This window comes from Pezoporus wallicus, unplaced genomic scaffold (assembly GCF_028554395.1).
Source record: "Pezoporus wallicus isolate ANWC-B61680 ecotype Strahan unplaced genomic scaffold, APGP_CSIRO_Pwel_v1 contig_5785, whole genome shotgun sequence".
Lineage (NCBI taxonomy): Eukaryota > Metazoa > Chordata > Aves > Psittaciformes > Psittacidae > Pezoporus > Pezoporus wallicus.
Window position 1 is genome coordinate 5,553,709 of NW_026641150.1, and position 21,176 is coordinate 5,574,884.

The 21,176-nt window shown below is 42.5% G+C and overlaps 1 protein-coding gene across 7 annotated transcripts in view; it reads right to left on the reverse strand.

Annotated features, from left to right (window-relative positions):
• NPAS2 (neuronal PAS domain protein 2) overlaps positions 1-21,176 on the reverse strand; it is a 104,723-nt gene that overhangs the window by 13,258 nt on the left and 70,289 nt on the right. For 5 of the 7 annotated variants that reach the window (XM_057422221.1, XM_057422225.1, XM_057422226.1 and 2 more), the window contains exons 8-15: positions 12,324-12,442; positions 10,209-10,291; positions 9,183-9,289; positions 7,834-7,981; positions 6,860-6,941; positions 6,028-6,169; positions 5,189-5,295; positions 4,927-5,019 (exon numbers count right to left, since the gene is read on the reverse strand). In XM_057422221.1, coding sequence (XP_057278204.1) covers positions 4,927-5,019; positions 5,189-5,295; positions 6,028-6,169; positions 6,860-6,941; positions 7,834-7,981; positions 9,183-9,289; positions 10,209-10,291; positions 12,324-12,442 — 881 coding nt within the window. The remainder of the gene's footprint in view (positions 1-4,926; positions 5,020-5,188; positions 5,296-6,027; positions 6,170-6,859; positions 6,942-7,833; positions 7,982-9,182; positions 9,290-10,208; positions 10,292-12,323; positions 12,443-21,176) is intronic. The other 2 variants (XM_057422222.1, XM_057422223.1) reach the window with 2 other exon arrangements.

Consider the following 21,176-nt stretch of genomic DNA (forward strand, 5'->3'; position numbering starts at 1 on the left):
GTTTTACTTACACTTTCCTTTTTCCCCACTGAAATAGCAATGCTGCAATACTTTATTCTGCTGATGACTTACTGTAGCATCACGTAACAGCTGACCACAATAAACAATTTCTAGATTTCTACAGCTGGGTAGTAGTCAATCTACAAAGGAATGCTCATTAAGCTATTTTTTTATGTGATGTAAAATGAATAGCTCAGCTCAGTGGGAGAAAGGCTGCTCTAAATAATAGTATAAAATGGAGATCAGTAATCAGCGTGAAGAAGAAAGTGCAGCCTTCAGTAGCAGCAGTACCTGCCACAACGGGGAATCATTCAAGAAGTGCGGAGGGGACTAACACAGCAATAAATTCTTAGTTTTATTTGGTGTTCTTGGGTATGATTCAAAGTCCACCAAAGTTAATTATTATTTTAATAGGTTTTGGAGTAGTTGCTTTGCATGAGCTCATATTCCAAAAGTAAAAAGCAGTCTTTGGAAAAATACAAAACACTTCAAAAGATCTGTGAGCTGTTCTGTAATTGAGGCACCCAAGACCTCTCTGAAAATATGTGGTGCTGTGAGGGTCCAGGCTAAAGAAAATGAATAATTTTGCTGTGACTTAAAAATGATGCTCCATTCCTTGGTTGTTCCAGTGGCCCTGCGCTAGCGCCTTGCTGCTCCATGGAGGTGAACTGGCTTACAGCATTTCTGGCTTTTTCACCAGGAAAACAAAAACGGTAAGAAGAAGGGAATTACGGAGTACTCTAGTGCTAGTTAACGCTGTATGGTTAAATGAAATTTCTGGCTACTTAGAGAAATCTAAATGTGACTGATCTGATTTGTACAATGTCAAGTTAAATACTTGAAAGTACCTTCACATTCCCTCCAGCAAAGCTGAAATCTCCAATGGCCTTTAGGTGAGAAAGGGCAAGAACTTCAGAGGGTTTGTTTCTATTTACCAGGTGGAGAGCAGCTTTCCAGCATAGTCTGGGAGGTCACTGCACAAAGAGTGGTGGCAAGGTGGAAGGGAGTTTCATGGCCATCCTGGTTAGGGAGGAGAAAGGGCTGCTAAGGTGGCACGTGCAGTTGTGGCTAGGAGATGCCCTCAGAGCCCACTTCGGTGGCAGAGGTGTTTGCAAGTGCCTGCCGCTTGTGCCATCTGCCCAAGGAGATAATGTGAGCACTTCGCCTCTGGTGCTGTGATTCACGTCACTTTTGCCTTCAAACAGCAGCAACAAACAGCAGCACTGTCATCTGCAACCCCATCCTCTCCCAGAGCAGAAAAATGGTGTCAAACCTCCTGAAGGGAAGTTTGTGTTACTTCTTTTTGATGTTAAAGGGGAGAAGTCAGAGCAGGGTCTCTCTCTTTCTAGTCCATTTATAAGGTATTAAACTCTGGAATGGATGAGTGGAAACCTCTGATGTTTGGAAACAAGGACAAGAGACCCAAAGGAGCAGCTGGTGCTGCTTGTTGTAGCGTGACTCTGTGTTTCTGAAGAATCCCAGGGACCCTGATTTTAGGAACGGTATGATGCTATGTAGCAACGTCTTGTTTAGATGAGGTGCAGCTAATTCCTGCCTTAACCTGACTGTATAGGAGGAATCTTTAAAAGGCAACCTAATTCTCCCTATATGACCTGTTAGTGAGGACTACTCTTAAGTCTTTAAAAGGGTCCTTATCAGAAAGGAATTAAAAGCAATTTTAGCCAAAAGCTTCATTTTATCTGCCTGGCTTGCTGACAGTAGATTTTTCATTACTGTGTGAACTCCTTGAAGGCACTTTGGGAGAGGAACCCAATTTTCTTCAATTAACAAATGTAAGGAATTTTATGACAGATAACTTTAAAATCATTTTATACTTCAATAAGAAACAAAATCCATTTCCAGATGTTAGTTTTGAATTTGAATTTGTCTTGCAAACTCGCACGCAAGAATAATTGCTGTGGATTTTACATTATTGTTCCTTCATTTTTTTTCAGCACCTTCTTACAATTAGCATATTCATGTAGTATTGTCTTTTTGTTCTCTTTTTCATGTGCTTTTTGTATTAATACATTTAACAACAACAATTATTCAGTGAAAATATTAGAGTGAAAGCTGTTATGGAGGAAGACGAGGGACAAGGAGCTTTTTCTTTTGTTTTTTTCTCTTTCTCACACTAACCCCAAAACTTGTTGATAACTATGACTTGACCCCTGTGATTACAGAGCTTCTATTGTTTTTGTACAGTGACACACTAACAGAAATGGACCTGCACCACAGAGTGTTTATCTCAAGAGCATTAACTGCTCTACTAATTAGGGGCGAAATCTGTAATTGTGTAATAAATTAAAAGAGCTTAACTCAGAATGTTCCACAGAAAACACCGCACAGCTTTAACTCTGCCATTGGCATCAGATGATGTTGCTCTTTGTCTCACTTAGGCATTTACAAACATTCATAGGATCCTCAGAGAAGTGTGTTATACAAGGAAAAGTGCCAGCTTTCCAAACACTGAAGACTAAACCTGTGATATATCTATAATCCCACCAGTTTAATCAAGATCTGTTAACACAGACAAAAAAACTCCTCAGCAGTAATTCTAGTCTGGTTTCTTAGGTAGCTGGGCAAAGAAAAGAGACCCTATTTACTTTTTCTTAGCTCAGTTTCCTTTAAAACTTTCTTTTCTGCCTACTGTCCAAATTTCAGTCCTTCTGGCCAGTGCTGGGGACATGCAACAGAATTGTCAGCTCAAAAATACCAGGTTGCTGGAATTTCATGAAAGCTTTAGCTGAGCAAAGGAGAGAGGGATCCAGTCATCCCTTCCTCCTTCAGGAAAGGCTGGGTCCATGCACCAGCTTTGGAAGGCGCAGCCCCTAGGAAAGCGGTTTTGATTAGTTTTGCAGTTCACTGAACAACATGTTCGTACTTTCTGTCTTCTGAATAACACCTGCACAATCCCTAACGGATTATTAGTGCTAATTATTATTCAGTCATCAACATCCGCTGTGTTGTAGGGGATTTTAATTTAGTACAATGAGGAAGGCAAACAAACAAATATTCTAATAGGGAACACTTGGTTTAACGTAAACCATTTACATTCAGGCAACATCCAGTACTGTGCTGTCTGTTCCTTCAAACAAGCAAGGCAGAAGCTAAAACTGCATTTCAGCGGAGACAAAAACCATCACAGCCTTTGCTCAAAATAAAAGTAATCAAAGTTCAACCAGATGGTGCCTGAGGCAGATGCATGAGATGTGGATGCTTAAAATGTCCTTCCCCACACTGCTGCCCTGTAGCTGAATGCTAGCCAAAAGGACACCCATCAGAGTGCCCCCAGCCCCCTGCATGGCCAGGCTCAGCACACTGCCTTTCAGCTCCTGACTTCAGTCACCTTCAACTGAGGGCAAGTGGCAGAAAGGCAGTGGGGAGCAGCCTGCATAGCTCATCCTCCTGGGTTGGCAGCAGGGTACCCTGCTACAGGCACTGCAGGCACCTTGTCCTTTAAATGATGGATTATCTTGCTGTAGGCTGACATGTTTATTATTTTAAGGTGTGAAGTACAGAATAGTTTCGTAATTTTCACTATATTTCATGAAAATCACCTAAGAGCATATAGATTTGGTACTTTTCCCTGGAGCACCACTATGGAATGTGAGCATCAGCAACCTGAGCTGCAACGGCCTGGTGTTGATACCCTGCCCCACATCAAGCTCCATCTTGAGCTTTGCCAGGAGCATTGCTGTGACTTTGCTGCCAGTCAAGAAGAGGGCTGCCAGAGGGCTGCCTTCTTTCATCAAGATTTAGCTGGCCCAAGGAGGTTTAACCAGTGCCCATGCATCTGGATGGTGCTTCAGTTTGGTGGAAAAGAAACGGAGCTGGAGTGCCATAAGAGTGTTTTACTGGGAAAAGGCAAGGCAGCAAAGCTCTCAGTAAATGACTGGAAAGCATCTTTTCACAAAAAGCTTTGATGGAGAAGAAAGGGAGGTAGAAAAACGTCAAACAAAACACGCACAGGTTTATAATAAATAAACTAATTGATGTTTGGAAGTGCATTAATGAATAACTGAGAGAAATATCTGTAAAAGAAAATGAATGCTCAGAGCAGATAATTGATATGCTGTTTCTTTGCTGCATGCTGGTGTGGAGTCGTGAAAAGAATATTAAACATGGAAGATAAATGAGGATTTGTTATTTTAAATCAGGGATCCTCAGGACTTTGAATATTTTATATGCTACAGAAGAAACTCTGGGATATTTTGAGGGAATATAGCGTAACAATGGTAGAAACAGCTCAGGTCCAGGAATATTGTGCTATACCTAAAATCAAAGGATGATGGCCTGTATCATCATGGCATGGCCACAGGAGAGAAACAATGTGATGGGAGCATGGTACTCAAAATGCTTCTTCAAAATGCACTGCAAATGAAACACTGAGGAGGCTTTTGGGGCCATTGCCCGCTTTTGAGATATGGGTTAATTGATTTCACTGGAGGAATCTGTCTTCAGTGGCATCTTCACCATTACTGGCACACTCACAAAATGGGTTTTGTTAAGCTCACATGTCCTTTACTGCTGGTTAGTTCTGCATCAGCACAGCCAAACAGGTGTTTTTAGGGGAACTGAGTACTTTTGTTAGGTTTTTGTCTGTGACTTTGATTTTGATGGAACCTGATTCTGTAGAAGCAAAATTGAAAACTCTTTTTCCATCTGCTTTTTGTCTTTCCAGGAAACAGATGCGTGTGTGTACTTGAACCTACATGTACCTGGGCTTCTCCTGTAAATGCCAGTACACATATGTTAAAACACACAAGTGTAAAATTCAGATTACTTCCCCACAATGTTTTATGCGTTTGAGAGCTGGTGGGTTTGGGGATTTCAGGTACTAAAGAGGTAACCTAAAAGCCCCAAAAGAAGATAATATCAGGAAATAAGCAAGTGACCTATTCCACTTCCAAATCCCCAACTAACCTGTGCCAGAGGTGCAGGCTGATTTTGCAGAGTTGCTTGAGGCAGCAACTGCTGTGGGAGAAGCTCACGTGAAGGCTGAGAAGGCAAAGAAACCTAGATTAAAACAAAACAAACCAAAACTTATTTACAAGTTTGGCTCCTTTAAATTTTAGGTTTCTTTTATTGCCATGGCTTTTGTGTAAGTTGTTTTTAACCACTAAGCTGCATATGTGTCACAAGCTTTACACTGTCTGCCTATTTTGACGGCTCTTTGTGAAGTTACCTGAAGAGCAGTAGGTTGACTGAGTCTGTGCACAGATAAATCCTGCTGAGCACTCGGTGTTCTTGGCAAGGGAGTGTTAGGCTCTGCAATCAGCTTTGTTGGTGTAGCTGCAAGAAAAGTACCAGTGAGATTTCACACGCTGGAAATCATCCCCGTTTGAAGTGTGTATTACAGTGAGACCTGGCTAGGAATGATTACGGCCTTGCTAAATTCCAGTAGGAGTCAAGGCTGTTCTTGTTGACTTCAATGGCAGTAAAATTAAACCGATAAGGAGGGTCTGGGCAAAGATAAAAGTAAATGAGACAGATTAGGATTTTGTGCTCCAATGAACAGAGCAAAAGGAACCAAGAACTGTGCTAAAACAGCTGGAACTCCCTTCAAATAGCTCAAATAACTGTAAATTTAGGTTAGCTCATTGACTTTTCTTCCAGACCAGGGAGCAGAAAGAGTGCATAAGGTGTGCCCAAGTCAATTCTGGAACATCCTGAATCTTGGCCAGAAGAAAATCACTGTTATTACTCATGTAAGTCTAGAAGGGTCTCATATTGCTTATACTGATGTCCTCAAATCTGAAGACAGAAGCTCTCATTTTCATAACAGGTTGAAACAGCAGGTTTCACAGCTAGTCCCTCTATTCATTTTCTGGTGTATAGGTGGTTGCACTAGAACCTTACCTCTTGTATGTTAGCATTTCAGATTATGCACTTCACTGTGAGTGATAAACACATATCATCGATACCTCATCACTAACTGTTAAATCAGAGGCTGTGGTATATATGCACACATTCTGTAACTTGGCTAAATTAAAAATACTGCAATAACACAGGAATGCCACTCACATGCTGGGTCTGACTTGGGCGTGTGGGAAGATTTTGGTGAGCTCCTGGATGATACTGAAGGTGTCCGACTAGCACTGAGGATTGAGGCACCAATATCAAGTGCATTAAAGTGCTGTTCAGGATCCAAGCAGGTGCCACTGTCCTAAAAAAAACAAACCAAAACAAGAAGAGGGAATAGCTATTGCATCTGTCAGGGTAAAAACATTCTGAAATGCATCTAGCAATGGTTGGACACCCAGTTATTTGGCTGTCCTAAAATAAGGTGAGCAGAACTAATCCCAGGTAGGCCAGCAGAAGACCTGGGCACAAGTGTCAATCTCCCATCTAACAAATGCATTTTACAAAGAACTGTCACTGAAATGGAAATAAATAGCAAGCTACTGCCATAGTAATTTTGTGCCTTCAGATGTGTTTCTGAATCTTTTGTGTTCAGTTGGACGCAACAGCAACTGCAACCTCTGTGGGACGCTCAGCCATGCACTGAGGAGGAGCTTTTCTTTCTTCCCTTGTCAGACAACTGTGATGTAGCTAAGAAGGCTGATTGCAAAAATATGCTCAAGTGAATTGAAATGGTAGTATCTTGCCAAGGAAAGGTGGAGATATCTTACATTGTCCCTGCCCATGTTCCACTTAATCTATGGCTGCTACTGATCTCCAGGCTTATCCTTTCACGAATTTACACAACCTATGTTAAAATTATTCAAATGAGTAATGAATTCTGAAGTTGAGGGAATCCATCCAGAAAGACAATGCTGGAGTCTTCAGTGACGTTAACACAGGAACAAATTCTGATTACTACATATATTCATGAAAAAAGCTTTTCTCGTTGTACCTTTAGTGCTGAGGACACAACCTCTGAGGACACTTCTTCCAAGCCCATCTCCTGTCTTCTCTCCACCCGAACATCTGCATAACTGAATGGAAAATATAATTCTGTGCATGAACATGGTATTGCCATATTTCACTAAATGTACTTTAAGCAAGCAGAGGAACAAATTACTGTAACATTTTACAAGTTAAATGAACAGCTGAAAAATCACTTAAGTCAAATGCGACTGAATAACACTAGAGAGACTGTTTCAATTTGCAGTTTTTGCTCTGTTCCTATCTATCTTGTTGAAGTCAAGAGGTATATTAAAGAAGTATATATAAAGGTCAAGTTCACATCTTACAAGCACTTTATGACTTCACTGGAAAGCTTCCACACACCTCTTTAAAAACAGCATGAGGATTAGAGGAAGTGAATAGTTAAGGGATCTGTCTATTCTTTATTTTTGCACAAAATGGAAAAATGCAACAGTGAATCTGCCCCTAAATTAATGATTGACATAGCAAGCTTATCATAAGGTAAGGTTTCATAGAATCATAGAATCACCAAATGGTTTGGGTTGGAGCAGACCTTAAAGATCATTTAGCTCCAAACCCCTGCCACCAGCAGGGACACCTTCCACTAGACCAGGTTGCTCAAAGCCCCATCCAACCTGGCCTTGAAACACTGCCATGGATGGGACAGCCACAACTTCCCTGGGCAACCTGTTCAGTGTCTCACCAGCCTCACAGTGAAGAGCTTCTTCCTAATATCTAATCTAAATCTGCCATCTTTCGGCTTAAAGCCATTCCCCTTGTCCTGTCACTACACGTTTATTCTGATCCGTTTTCTATAATGAATTTATTTCCTTCAGAAAGCTCAGGTTTAATTTTTTGTTATGTAAAACATGATTTTTTAAGATAAAGTGTTGGCAGTCATGAGGATATCTTTATCTTACTGTCCTTTATGTCCATGCTGGTTGATACGATTTTCCATACCTTACCACCATGTGTGTGCAGACAATGAACTCTGGCTTGGAGTTCCACTGGTGGTAGGTGATATAGTAATGGGTCTGGAGCCAGATCCACTGCTGTCCTTTGGTCAGAAACCGATAGCAGCAAGACTTCCCCTTTCCAAACTGCATCACTGTCAGCAGAAAACACACACGGCTTGTAGCACAATTTCTGATGTGAAAATGGCAAGAAATGAGAAAAAAGTGACAAAAGTATCTGTGACCCCATTGATTTCCAGGGGAGACAGGAGTTGAAGCACCTTTCGAGTGAGCAGTCCTGTCAGTCTTAATGATAGAGCAAAAGTCAGAAAGATCAGTAGGTATCTTCTTTGACTCTTTGAATGGTACATTCCTATTCAGTACAATTAACATTAAATTTGGACACTAATGCATTAACATCAGTTACGGTTTAAACATAGATCTTACTCTGGTTTACGTGCTGATCACATACTGCTTAATTAGGCATCTGGGATTAATTTCTAAGAGTGATCATCTTAAATTCTATATCAGAAAAGTACAGGATAAAGATGCTTGAAAAGATGAGCATTGTGTGCAGATGGATTCAGAACGAAGTGAATATAGGAGATAACACTGCAAAGACAAAAGTCATTTGAAATTAAAATTCCCAGACTGACAGGAATTCAAACTGCAGTAAACTGGGGAGTATAGGAGGCTTTAAAAATTCCCCCATAAGGTTAATCTTTGCTTTTTTTCCCCCAGTGATGTTAAGGATTTCCCAAACAAGCACATATTCAGCCTCTCTATATTTTAATCTCAACATACAAAAACTAATGTTGACGGGATGTTTTCAGGACACTCAGAGGCAGTAAGTTGAGATGGTACAGCCAGTTCTATAAGTAAATGTTTGAAAAGCATTGCTTCAATTTCTTTACTTAGTGAAAGAGTTTTTCAATTAAATCTTAATAGACTATATTCAATTATCACAGGTATCCTAAATATGTGGTGAACAATATTAGGGTAAATAATCTGTGAGAGTTTTACAAAACACAATCTTTTCTGAGTTTGCTTGAACTATTCCTGCATATTCGTTACTAACAGAGCGGGGTCTAATTTGGCGTATTTTATCCATTCAGTGAGTTTTGTTGACTACTTTGGGAGGGTAAAATTGTATTTTTCAGAGCTTGATAAGTCTGGCCCAGCTGGTGATCAAGCTGCAGTGCCTCCAATCTGCTACAGCTCTTGCTAAGACATACAGGTGCGAGGGAAGGGTCAAACCTCTCCTTCCAAGTTTAAACCAATTTTAACTGAAATTTCATTTCACTGAAAAGAGCTGTCCCAGTGACTCCACAGGAACCTGGGCCATGCAATACTTACAGTGTTCATGGCACCTTGCTAGCAGCTCTAGGTCATCTATATGGTAATAGTCGTAGCCAGAAGTACCCAGCACTTCAAAAGGCAAGTATCCTATAATCGGCGGTGCTCTGCGGTTAGGCACAGTATAAGTGAATTCATAAACCACAAAACAAGCAGTTCTGCATGTTGACATAGATATGCAAAAAGCCCAGATCTGCTCTTGCTTATCACTGTATAGTTATCCACCCCAGGGGAACGGGTCCGGACTTGCCCTTCCCTGTGCCTGGGCTGCCCAGCTGGGCATGGTAGTGCCAGCAGGCACCATCCTCCCAGGACAAGGCTATGACAACCCCATATTTTCAGGGAGAATGTGTTTGCAGAAAGCAGCTCAGCTTCTCAGAGACCTTCACACAGGAGGAACCTGCTGTGAGGGAGACATTCCCTGGCTGCTCCTTGGTCAGGGGCTCTGCTGCGGCTCCCACAGTCTCTGCACAGCGGAAAACATATGGCAAAGTGATAGTAAGCCATCGTCTGCTGGGACTACTGGGGGTCGGAGGGGAGATCATCTGTGCTGCTTCCCTCTGGGTGCCTGCAGAGCTTGTCCATGGCATGCTGAGGCAGTTGATTTGTACATTTGCCAGCACAGTTGCCTCGGGCCAGCACAGACTTTCCGTCCGTAACTCAGTGGGAACTGCACACACAGAATAAATGGCTGGATTTGGAAAGAATGGTTTCTGCAGCTGTAAAACAATTGGATCATTTTTCCATGTGACAGACTCTGGTCCATTGATAATTTTAAAGGAAATGAGAACAAGCTAATCACAAATTTGGCCTGAGAAACAGAGTAGTTTTGGTTTAAAAGACTGATAAAAACAAATGCAAAACTAAATGTAAAACAGTAAGCATCAGCTTTTGTAGGAATTTCAGTGGCAGCCCTCCTGCTCATGCGATTTAGATGTGAAATGGAACACTATTTGAGAGAATTGCACTTATGAAAACAACAGCAGACAAGCGTCAAACGCAACCAGGAGTGTTCTTGCCACCAACCTGTGATCCAGGAACAAGAATTTCCACTCCAGGCTGTGTCGTGATGTGAATTCCTCTAGAGGTTCTTCCACGATGCACATTTCCTGTGTGGTAAAGAGCTGACTTAGAGTTCTGCTTCATCTAGCTTTTGTTAGCTATAAAGACATAGTGCATAAGAGGAGAAAACAGAGAATTTGCACATTTTCTGGCAACTCCAAAGAGCAATCTATTGTATTTATCAATGCCAACATTTTTGCAGGAGTTGGGAAGAAGAACTTGTGATGCACGTGGACTTAAGAGCTGAGACTGTTGTTCAGGGAGCCAAAGTTTTCATGGTTTTGCAGGAGTGCCTGGGGCGTGATGGCTGTGCTGCCAACAGCCCCAAGGAGCAATGCCGTTTTCCAGCATCCAGCCTGTGCTTGGTCCCATCTGGGTTTGTCACGACTTCCCTTGCTGTCTTTGTGTTACTAAAGATACCTACCACCTTTGCCCAGTCCTTTTGGATGTCTGCTCTCCGAGCCCTATTTGAGAAAGGGGGACACTCTGCTTCCTACACAGCAGCCAAAGAGGAGTACGTGCATTTTCAGGCAGGCAGCCTGCATGGATCCTGTCAGACAGGGGAAAGGTAGTGGTTTTGCCTTGTACTTTACTCCAGTGAAGTGAAGAAGCTGGCCCTTAAGGCTCAGAAGCCCTTAGCACTTCTGATAATGATAATTAATAAGTGCATAAAAGGAGGCAGGGCACAGGGCTGCCTGTGAGGCAGGACGTCCTTGCCCCAGAGGGATAAGATCAGGAGGCAGTCATAGGTGATTAGTTGTTGGGTGGAGATAGGAAGGGGAGGAAGGATGGCACCATGGTGCACACTCATGCATGGGCTGGGGCCTGCTGCGTGCCCCAGATCCCCTCTGCCAACATCTCTTCTCCCATTGGCAGTTTGCAGGGGCACCTCCAGCTCCACAATCTGCCTGGAGTCAAGCTGGAGGCCCCTGGCCTGGTACTTCCCAGCATCAGCACTCAGGATTTAGTGGCATCCAGGGTTACTGTGTCCCCTATGTCTCTCTTGCAGGAGGGTCTCCATCATCACTGTAAGTACAGCCTGCCCACTGGCCCCCAATGTGCCTGTCTTCCTGCTCCCTGGTGCCACATTCTCCTGTGGTGTGGGCTCAGTGACACCCACCCATGCCTCCACTGCCACTTCTGTCTCTGCTGTCCCTCTATGAGAGGGAAGTCATACAGACCACCTCTTGGGACCAGAGGACAAGCTGGGACATGCTGCTTTCAAGTGTTTCTTTGATACATGTCAATGCTTACAAAGTTGGTTAAAGTTGCTGGCTGTACAGAGGCAACAGGCTTCAGGCATACCTTAAATTCCTCTCTTCCCCATCTACAGTTTATGCCAAAATACATGCTGATGGCAATAATATACCCTGAAATTCAACGTGCGACATGGAAACATTTCTCTGTGCAACAAACACAGTAATTCTGCCTTTGTTAGCCAGTCAGATATATATTTTGGCCTTCACTTTTGAGAAGAAGTCACTCAGGTGAAATGAAGCAATCAGTGTCTAGGATTCTGTGGCAGCTAACACCTTCTCCAGGTTCTTCTCCTCCCTAGCATTGGGCAGCTCATTGCCATGTGCAGTCCATTTAGTTTCCCTGTTTAATTTGAGATCTTAGTTACCCAAAGACAAGGGAATTTGCTTTCAGCGTTCCCGGACAACCTTAACTCCAGCCCCTCGTACTAATATGATTACTGTGGTTAAGATTATGGGAAGTGTTCTTACTCACACAGAAGAGACTCTGCTGGGGCCCCCCAGTAGCCTGCTGGGGCCATGAATCACTCAAGAGTGCCCTGCAAGTCCCAGAGCAGAAAGCAGTAATGAAGAAGCCAATTTCAAAGTGACTGTGCAATTCCTAATGCAAGGAGGGTTTCCATCTCCCTGGCAAGGGGAGGAGAAGTGACACCGCTTCTGCAGATCCTGGCTCACACTGATAATCCTCTTCACTGGATTTCTGTGCATGAAATGTGATATCTGTAATCCATTCAATTAGCAAAGCTAAGAACTTTGCATGTCACTTCATCTGAAAGCGTTTTGAGAAGTTCTGAAATGAATGCGACCCAAGGTATGCACTTACCTTTAGAAACTGAGGTGTTGCCAGACGAACAGTCGCAACGAAGCAGATCTGCTTTCCAGGGGATGTTCTGTAAGCCCTTGGGACAGCCTCATCAAAGCCATTGCAAGTGGAGTTAGGCACTAGGTAGAGAAAAAAACAGGACACAAAGTCATTCCTCATACAAGATTTGCTCTTCCTATTTTGCACACATGAAGTGTACTAGTATTAATTTTATTCAGAGAAGTGCTCTAAAAGCTTTTAAAGCTGATATGCATATATTTAAATCCAAGTCAGTCATGTTATGCAGAAAGACATCAGAGCTTAACTTCAAGTATGAATCTTATAGGTTAATCCTGATAAAAATAAGGCCAAACAGTATTAAAGAGCATAAACCAGCTTTCTGGAAAGAAAACCCATGCATCCAATTGCTCTCTTTCACCACCAAGAAAAAAATATATGCTGCAGCATGCCTAGTGCCCTGACTTCCATGAAGCAGTGGGAAAAAGCATCGGCAGGGGAAGTAGCTGAAGAGAGAACATCATCAGTGGCAGAACACCAGGGCCCACCACCAGTGAGGCTCCATTGAGCTAGCAATGAACTGCCCCCAGTGTGCACAAGTTCTCCTTGTTTGAATAAAAGCGACCCTAAAAAGGACCCCATGCGTGGCACAGGCTCCCAAGAGCTGGGCATTTCTGGTGACCATGCAGAGGGTCTGCTGTCTCCTGAAACACTGGGCAGAAGGAAAACCTGGATGTGATGTGGCAACAGATTTTGTATATTTTTTTTTATGTCTTTCATGATTTCACGTCTCTTGCCTTGCTCTGAGAACCCACTAGCACCTCCTGCCACAGAGATGCGCTGCCAAAAGAATGCGTTGCCTTAAGCTAGCCCACAGTCCCATGTTAGAATAACATAATGGAAATTCTTCCTCCAAATTTGAGCTGTTTAGAGATGGTAATCCTACTTTCACAGCAGTGAAAGAAAACTCTGTGCTAAGCTACAGTGGGAACTGGGCTGGTCCCACAAGCTCTTGCCCTGTGCAGCTGACTATCTCCTGTGGGGGCAGAGAAAGTCCCATTTAGCAGCTGGAGTTCACCAATATGAGTTAATCTAATGCTAAAAGGGATAAATGCTAATATTCTTTACTGTTAGGTCCCTATATCCAATTTTGTGAAGTTTCCTACAGTTTGTCTCTTCAGCACAGGATAAAGCAAGGTTAAGCAAGACCATTCCTGTGAAAATGAAGAGCTTTCTATTTATCTGTGGGGGAGATAACTAGCAATTTTATTCTGGGGTGCTTCTGCACTAGGCTTAGCTCAGTAGCATAAACTGTAGAGATTGAAGAAGTTTCAATTTACACATGTGTTTTTGGAACACAGTTCAACCTATTAAAAGCCTTAGAATAATGGTACAAAAGAGTAACTGATGACAACGATAACAGGGTATGAGACAGAAAAAGTAAGTACTCTGAGGAGAATTCACACCTGTTATTAACCGGTTTAGGCCACTGTGTGCACAATATATATTGTGCCAAAAAGGGGAAGAAATATTCCTCATTTGAGAAGCACAGATGTGCACATCCACAGACATTACAGCCCTCTCTTGCAGTTGAGTCTGGAGGGCATGGCTGACTGGATATTGAGATAAAAAATATGGGCAAAATCCTCCTCCTTACACCAGCTAAGCGCACTTGCTCTGGGGACTTCCTAGGAATATCTGTTCCTGTACTGCTCCTGGGGTTATGTACATATATGAGGGCTTCTATGGGATTATTAATACAAGAGATGGTAAAAAATGTAGAAAGAGTTAGGAGCTACAGGGAACAGGAGAAGCCCGAGTCAAGAGTTATTGGTTCATCTCTGATGTGATTATTTTGTGCAAGTCTTTTCATAGTCAGACCTGTTTAAAAATTAATGTGATTGCTATAAACCCACATTAAGGGCATTGTAAAAAGTTACTTCCAAGCTTCCAGTGAAGTATGTTGTCATATTTAAAATCAATGGGGTTTCTCTCTGCAATAGCCAAGTTCAGTCACAAATGCTTTTGTATCTTAGAGCCCAGCAGACTGCGCTCTAAGATATGAAAACAAGGTAAGTACATTCCGCCTGCAAACCACAGGTATGACAAGTTAACCTAGTTAGTGAACCCATGGGCTTGCAAGTGACACCAGTTGCAGAAGAAAGTGAAGACAGAGTGGAGGCCAAGTCACATCAAAGAGAGCAGATGGCTTTTCTGCGTTAGCTGTTTCATACAAACAGCCATGGGCCTGAGATGTATTCCCAGAAGAGAGCAGAATACATCCCTGAATATGGCATTTACAAAATAGGGTTATATTTCCAAGAGGTAAAAGCAATACTAAAAGGGTTATGTAATAATTAAATAATTATTGTCTAGGAAAATTATGTAGTAAATAATTTATTTTGGATGAATTTCTATTCTGGATTTCACCCAAAATGTTTGGGAATCTTGAACTTAAGTGTCAGTGAATGAATAAGCCCCAGGAGATGAGACAGAGCTGGCCTGGCTGAAAGTCATCCATCCCGACTTTGAACAAGTACTGTGCCGTCTCCATGTTCAGATGCCTTTGACAAATTCAGAGCATTAAAAGCCTCAGTGATGCAGGCAGATAGCCACCACCTTGCAGTGTACCTCTCCATCTGAAAATAACAATTACAGTAACTGAAAGAAGAAAAAAATCCCTGACATTTGTTTCTGCATTACTTGGCTGCCTGATTTATTTTGTTGGTATCTGTTCTTTCCACAGCTCTATCTGCACAGCCTGTTTTGCTCTGCCCTTGCACCTGATGAACAAATTTCAACCTTTTTTGTTGATAAATTTTAAAGTGTAGTTAAATAAAGAGATCATTACATCATAAATGAAAAAAAATCAAGAATGCCTTCTGAAAAATCATACTTTGTAATTCTCCAAGTCTCTTTAAAAGAAAACACACAACATCTTGAAGTAGCAAAGTTCAGCAGCAAACTTTCTGAGAGCACCACAGAAAATCAGTGGAATGGAAAATATAGGATGAAGTCTGAGGATATGATGATGTTAACATTTATATGTCAAATACAGGTCTCAGAATGCTTTTGTCAGAAAGTGACTGATGAAATCTTAAGCTAGCTATAAACAAGTGGGCTTGGCTAAATGAGGACATGTGTGCTTCACAATTAAATGATCTAGACAAAATACCTTGAGTAGGGAATTAGAAGGTTGTGTGACAAAGCTAAATACATAACCAGAAAGATGAAACAGTTGTCTCATATATATCAGTTAGCTGATGCTCCTTCCCATGAATTTTAATAGTTTTTGCAATTAGCTATCAGACCTGCTGCTCTTAGAGCTACCACGAAATACTTTTGCAGAAGTATTAAATTACTTGCAAATACCATATAAGAAGATAGGAAGAAACTGACTTGTCTATATACAGGGTGGGTTTTTTTTGTTGTTATTTGGTTTTGGGTTTTTCTCAGAAAAGACCAGAACACTAAGGACAAGACAACAATAAATAATATATATAAGGAACCAAGCCCTTAACTACCACAGCTGAAAAGATTTTCATCCTTAGGGATACAAATCGTGCCGCATGAAATTAATGAAAACATCTTTAAAATCCCCCAGATGCCACATTATTCAGTTAATAGTAGTACAGCAGTCAATTGCTTGGTCAGTCATCTTATTTTAACTTAGGTTGTTTAGAACATATTCTTTCCATAACAGCAAACCCTCTCATTTATGCCATTTGAAAGAAGAAGCCCCTCCTTCCTGTTTTGTCAGTAGATGTTAATGTTTAAAGAACCAGCCAAAGTGACTGTCCAACAAACTGAGCAGTGATTTTAAAAAATGCAAGCCAAACAGACCAGAATAAAACCAAGATTGTTTCACATAAATACATTCAGACCACAGATAAACAGAATATTTAGCAATTAATATATATAATGAAGAAATCAAAAGTGCCAGCAGCAAGCCAGACTGCACTCAGTAGCATCAGATGAGTAACAGTGATGGTGTCCATACATCACTTGTCTACTTTGATCTACTCTCTCCTCTTTCCTCCTCCTGTTTCTCCCCTCGCCATCCTGTGCTGATATGGGTCAATTCTTTAGGACAGGAATAGTGCCTTTTTTCTTAAGTGCCCATGGAGAGCCCAACGTAAGCACTGCAGATTGATAGCCGCAGCTTCTACGATATTGTGAATAGCAAATAATAATTATATGTGGCTGTTGGTTCTGATCAAAACATTCATTTCAGTTTGAGTTATTCTTATCAGATGTTTCTGCATATGCTGATGGAGGCTCAGGATCAATGTATCTTCTGTATAAATCTGCTTGTTTCTTTTAAAAAGGAATTCAGAATGAATTAATTTTTCTGAGAAAAGACTTCTTTCCCCTCAGCATGAAAATTTTCTAGATGGTTATTCTTATCTCTGATAAATGTATCAGCTAACAGTAGAGTATCTGCTATTATTAGCATCCAGTAACCAGATACTTCCTGAGTTTCCATGTAACTGGGAACAAAAATGTTCAATTTTAAATTCCACTATACTATTTAATGATATTGCTTGATCAGGAACTCTTTTCACGTAATGGTTATCTCCTCCTTCAAGAGGAAAACTTCAGGCATTTTGGATGAAAGGATGGATCTATCACTGTAAAGATGCTGGTGGTCCTTTTTTGTGCTGGTGAACACTTTGAAAGGCAGGACTCTGGCTCTGTCCCTTTCAGGAGTTTTTAAGCAAGTATGTCACCTCAGAAATAGGATACCAAAGCCAATATTTATTTCTATCATTATGAGAGATCTTTTTCTGTTTATAAACATACAAACAATTTTCACAGGAGGGATAAATCCAGCCCACCTTATCTTTTCTTATCAGAGTAAGCTATTAAGCAGCTTTGTAAAATAATCTATTCTCACTTAATTTGACATTTTATACTGTGAGCTATATATTTCTTGGATTGTTTTGAGGGTTGCCTTTATTACTTGCCCCCCCCCCCCCCTTATCCCTCAGGCAAGACAGGATGGGAGCCACTGCATTATTCATAGGTGATGCTGACATGACTCTGTCCCTTATCAAGCACTACAGGTCAACACGTACAGTGATGGCACTTGGCTGCCTCAGATGTTTGCATACATTCATCTCTCCTGTTAAAATCTGGACTAAAGGACCAGAACCTGAAATACATAAAAATATTAGAAAGAGTCCCTATTTGCAAATAAACCCCCCAAAACTTTATGCTCTAAGAGCAAGTATGCATGTCTCACAGAAACAAAGAGGGAACTCCACTTTCCTGTTCTGAGTGGCCCATGGGCCACCTCCTCTCCTCTCAAGGGACTACCGATTCTTCATGTCAGGCTACCGTCCTGCTTTTCTCATTGAAGTTTAATTAATGATGATTATATAATCCTCCCAAATGCAAAATCAAATCTCCTGTATTTGATTTAGCACAGCCAGTGACTCATGCAGTCACTCCACATAGCTCACTTTGCTGTTTCTCCGGTCGGCTGTTCTTGCTTGGGCACACTAATTCAAGCAGGCTTTGCTCATGTGCAGGCGGCTCATGTCACATCTCTGGTGTAGATGCAGCAGCAGAAATGTCCTTGTAGCAGGGGTTACAGAGCACAGCTTCCCGCACACCATCCCTGGGACCAGCCCAAGAGGGGACCCTCTTGCTAATCCTGGCATTGGGCTGTACAGCTCCTCTTGCCTCCAGCTATAGCTGAGCCCAGGAGCTCTAGGGACAGTGATCTTCCGAAAGACTGAACACATGCCGTCACCTATGTGAACTTTCCCAGGCAATTTCTGGGGCTGCACATGCATCTCCCTGCACCTTCTGGGATCTGGAAGATGCCAGTGACTGCTCCTCTCGGGGAGTAGCATGGGTATGATGTAAGTTATGCATGACCTAGCTCCCTGACAGCAGTCCTGGTGACAAGTCACCTTGGTAGGTATCAGGTATTTGTTCTACTTTAGCAGACAAAAAAAATCTCTTTGGCGTCTCAGTACAATGGCCTTTAAAGCTCCAGGGCTCCAACTAAAATTAGGGAGAGCAGCTAAGCCCCTAGCTGGCTTTCTAAGCCTCAGTCCTTCAAATTAATCCATTCAAACCCATCCCGATATGATGTTCTTGGCCATAAGGTACAATGCGATCAACGGAGAAAATATGAAGGAGGACAGGAGGGGGCAAGGTGACTGGGACTGCAGCATTCATGACCCCCTTCCCCCAGGCACCACCATTATAATATGAGCAATGAGCAATAGTAAAATGGGTCTAAAAAGATGATAATTCAAGGGAAATTATGGAAAAGGTTATGTGGAAGTAGAATAAAGCTAATGACATTTCTTTTAAAGAGGGCAAAAACGGACCTACCGGTTCTTCAACACATTAGTGAAAGTTAAGTGAGGTGTTAGGACTGTCACTGCCATGACCCTAAATTAATGAGAACAGAATAGTTAAGTATCCTGATGGGATACAGCCTGACAGGAATAAAAGAGTTTCCCCAGCCACAGAGGCTCTGGTGTCCCTGCAGCAGGAATGTACAGGCGGGACAGCCTCAGAGTACACTCAGCAAACCACTGGAAACAAAAGTAGGACTGGGTGGCTAAAAAGCAGAGATTTGTATTTAGAGAAGAACATCCTGTATCAGTCTCCCATGTGTAAAAACATGATCACACTTCCACTGCTGTGAAAAGCTACAGGGAAAAACATTCTTGAATACATTCATAAGGAACGTCTCCTGCTAATTAAGCTTAATTTGCAATTTCTGTCTTTCTCCCCCAGCTAACTCTTTTTTATCTTCAGCTTAGCCTCCTTCCTTCACAAACACCTCCAAAAAGCAGGATTTGGGGCCAGCTAATCCTACCCACATAGGAAGAGTGCTGCCCTGCAAGTGATACGTGTTTCCCCCACCACCCTTCCTACCGCTGTCTTTCTCACCCGCTTGGCCTCACACCTAGAGGTGGGATGGCTGGAGAAAGGGTATTTATTTCACGGAAGGAAGAAGAGAGACATTACTGGTAGGTCTGGGAGGTGCATTGGCTGGGGGGGGGGCAGTGCCTGATAACAGGGTGTCTTGGGATGTGAGGAGCAAGCAGAAGTGAGAACCCAGCCCATTGCTGCGCCCATGAGATGCTCAAAGATGTCTATGCTGCAAGTCCCCTTGCCAAAGCACAGCTCCTTGCCCTCGGGCCTGGGGCTGTAAGGCTGCCCAAGGGGCAGCTGCATTCATATGGTGCTCACTTGAGCTGATGCCCCCATGCCTTGCTCATGGTGCAGCTGGCTGATGCAAGAAGCCCAGTGAAGCTAAAAACATCCACTTCGGAGATTTGCACCCTCCTGTGGCTGCTCTCTCTGTCCTTGGCCCAAGGTTATCATCTCCCAGACAAACAGAGGTGACTGCTGTGACATCACGACTCTGGTGCACTTGCTTCTACCTTTACTGGGAGGTGCTTTTGTGGCTGCATTAGAAGCCAGGGCGCTGGGGGTCAGAGACAGAGGGGGCTATGGGGGCATCTCCCAGACAAGAGGGAGCAGTGCTGGGGATGCACTGATGAGCAAGTATTTCCACCTGGCTCTGTAATGAACTCAGGAATCTAAAGTCAGCATGGGCAAGCTACAGGGTTCTGCAATGGGGAAATGGGAATGGGGCCAGGAGGCACCATCTCACACAGCAGGGACAAGGGCTATCCTCTCCCTATTGAACAGAGGACCTGAATGCAGCAGAGATGGGAAGAAAGTAGAAGAGACAAAATAAGGTGGAATATTTAGGAAAAGGTGTCACAGAGGAAAAAAAAATGAAGCAGAAAGCATGTGTCTTATTTGAAAACTATAAGCTGGGGTCTTTGGAAAATGATTTGGTGTCTCCTGAAATCAGTATGTTCCCCTTTAATTTATATGCATCAAGCTAGGGAAGATACCTGTAATACAAGTTTATCTTTCTTCTGAGAAATAGCCACTCATACAAATGTTGGGATATGAAATCCTACCAGGTAAAAAGGCAATATTAAGGTCATGCCAAAATAAAAGGCTGAAAAATCCTTGAAGAAAATGGATCAGAAATTCCCCTGGTAGAAATGTATCCTTATGAGTCAGCACCTGAAAGCCAGTTTCTGCTCTAGAAAACAGAACAGCTTGGTGTGCGTGTCTGTCAGGCAGCCGCATTTCACTTCATTCAAACTAGAAAGCATACGGGCAGTTACATTTCTTATTACAAATAAAGCTTCAAATCAGATGGCACCAAACAAGAAAGACATATCTCCATCCTGCACGTAGGTTTCTATTCTAGTCATGTGGAGCAAGAGCAGAAAGTTAAATGGGGACAGGGACTTATTTTGTCGCAGTGTGGAGTGTGTTTTTTGGAAAGCACGGTGGGGAATTTTTTTTGCTGAGGATGACCTATTTGGAACAATACCAGCAACTTTGGAAATGCCACTCTGGAGTTCAATCAGGCAAGTAACTAAAGCAAACTTGGGCAGGCAGGGGAAGGGAAAGTAATAAAAGGGTATTTTATTTCTGACACTAATGGCCATGCAGCAATCTGTTTGTTAGGGAATGGGCGAGGTGGAAATACGCCCTGCATCCCTTAGACCGGCCGTGGTGCACTAGCAACTGTGCTGACTGCATTTCTTTCCCTTTTTTTGTAGGTATTGGGTTCTGCAGTGCTGGAGAGGAATGTAAAATGGCATCTGGAGAAGGAGGTAGGTGGAAGGGTCCTCAGACACTCCGTTGCCAGTAGAAGGGGACCCCTCACCACAGTGTGGAGCTGTGCGTGCAGGCGCTCCATTACAATGTAGATTGCAGAGCAAGGTGAGAGGGCAGATTTGGCAGATTGTCAGTTCTGGCACAGAACTTGTGTTTAATGTAAGCCAGCAGATA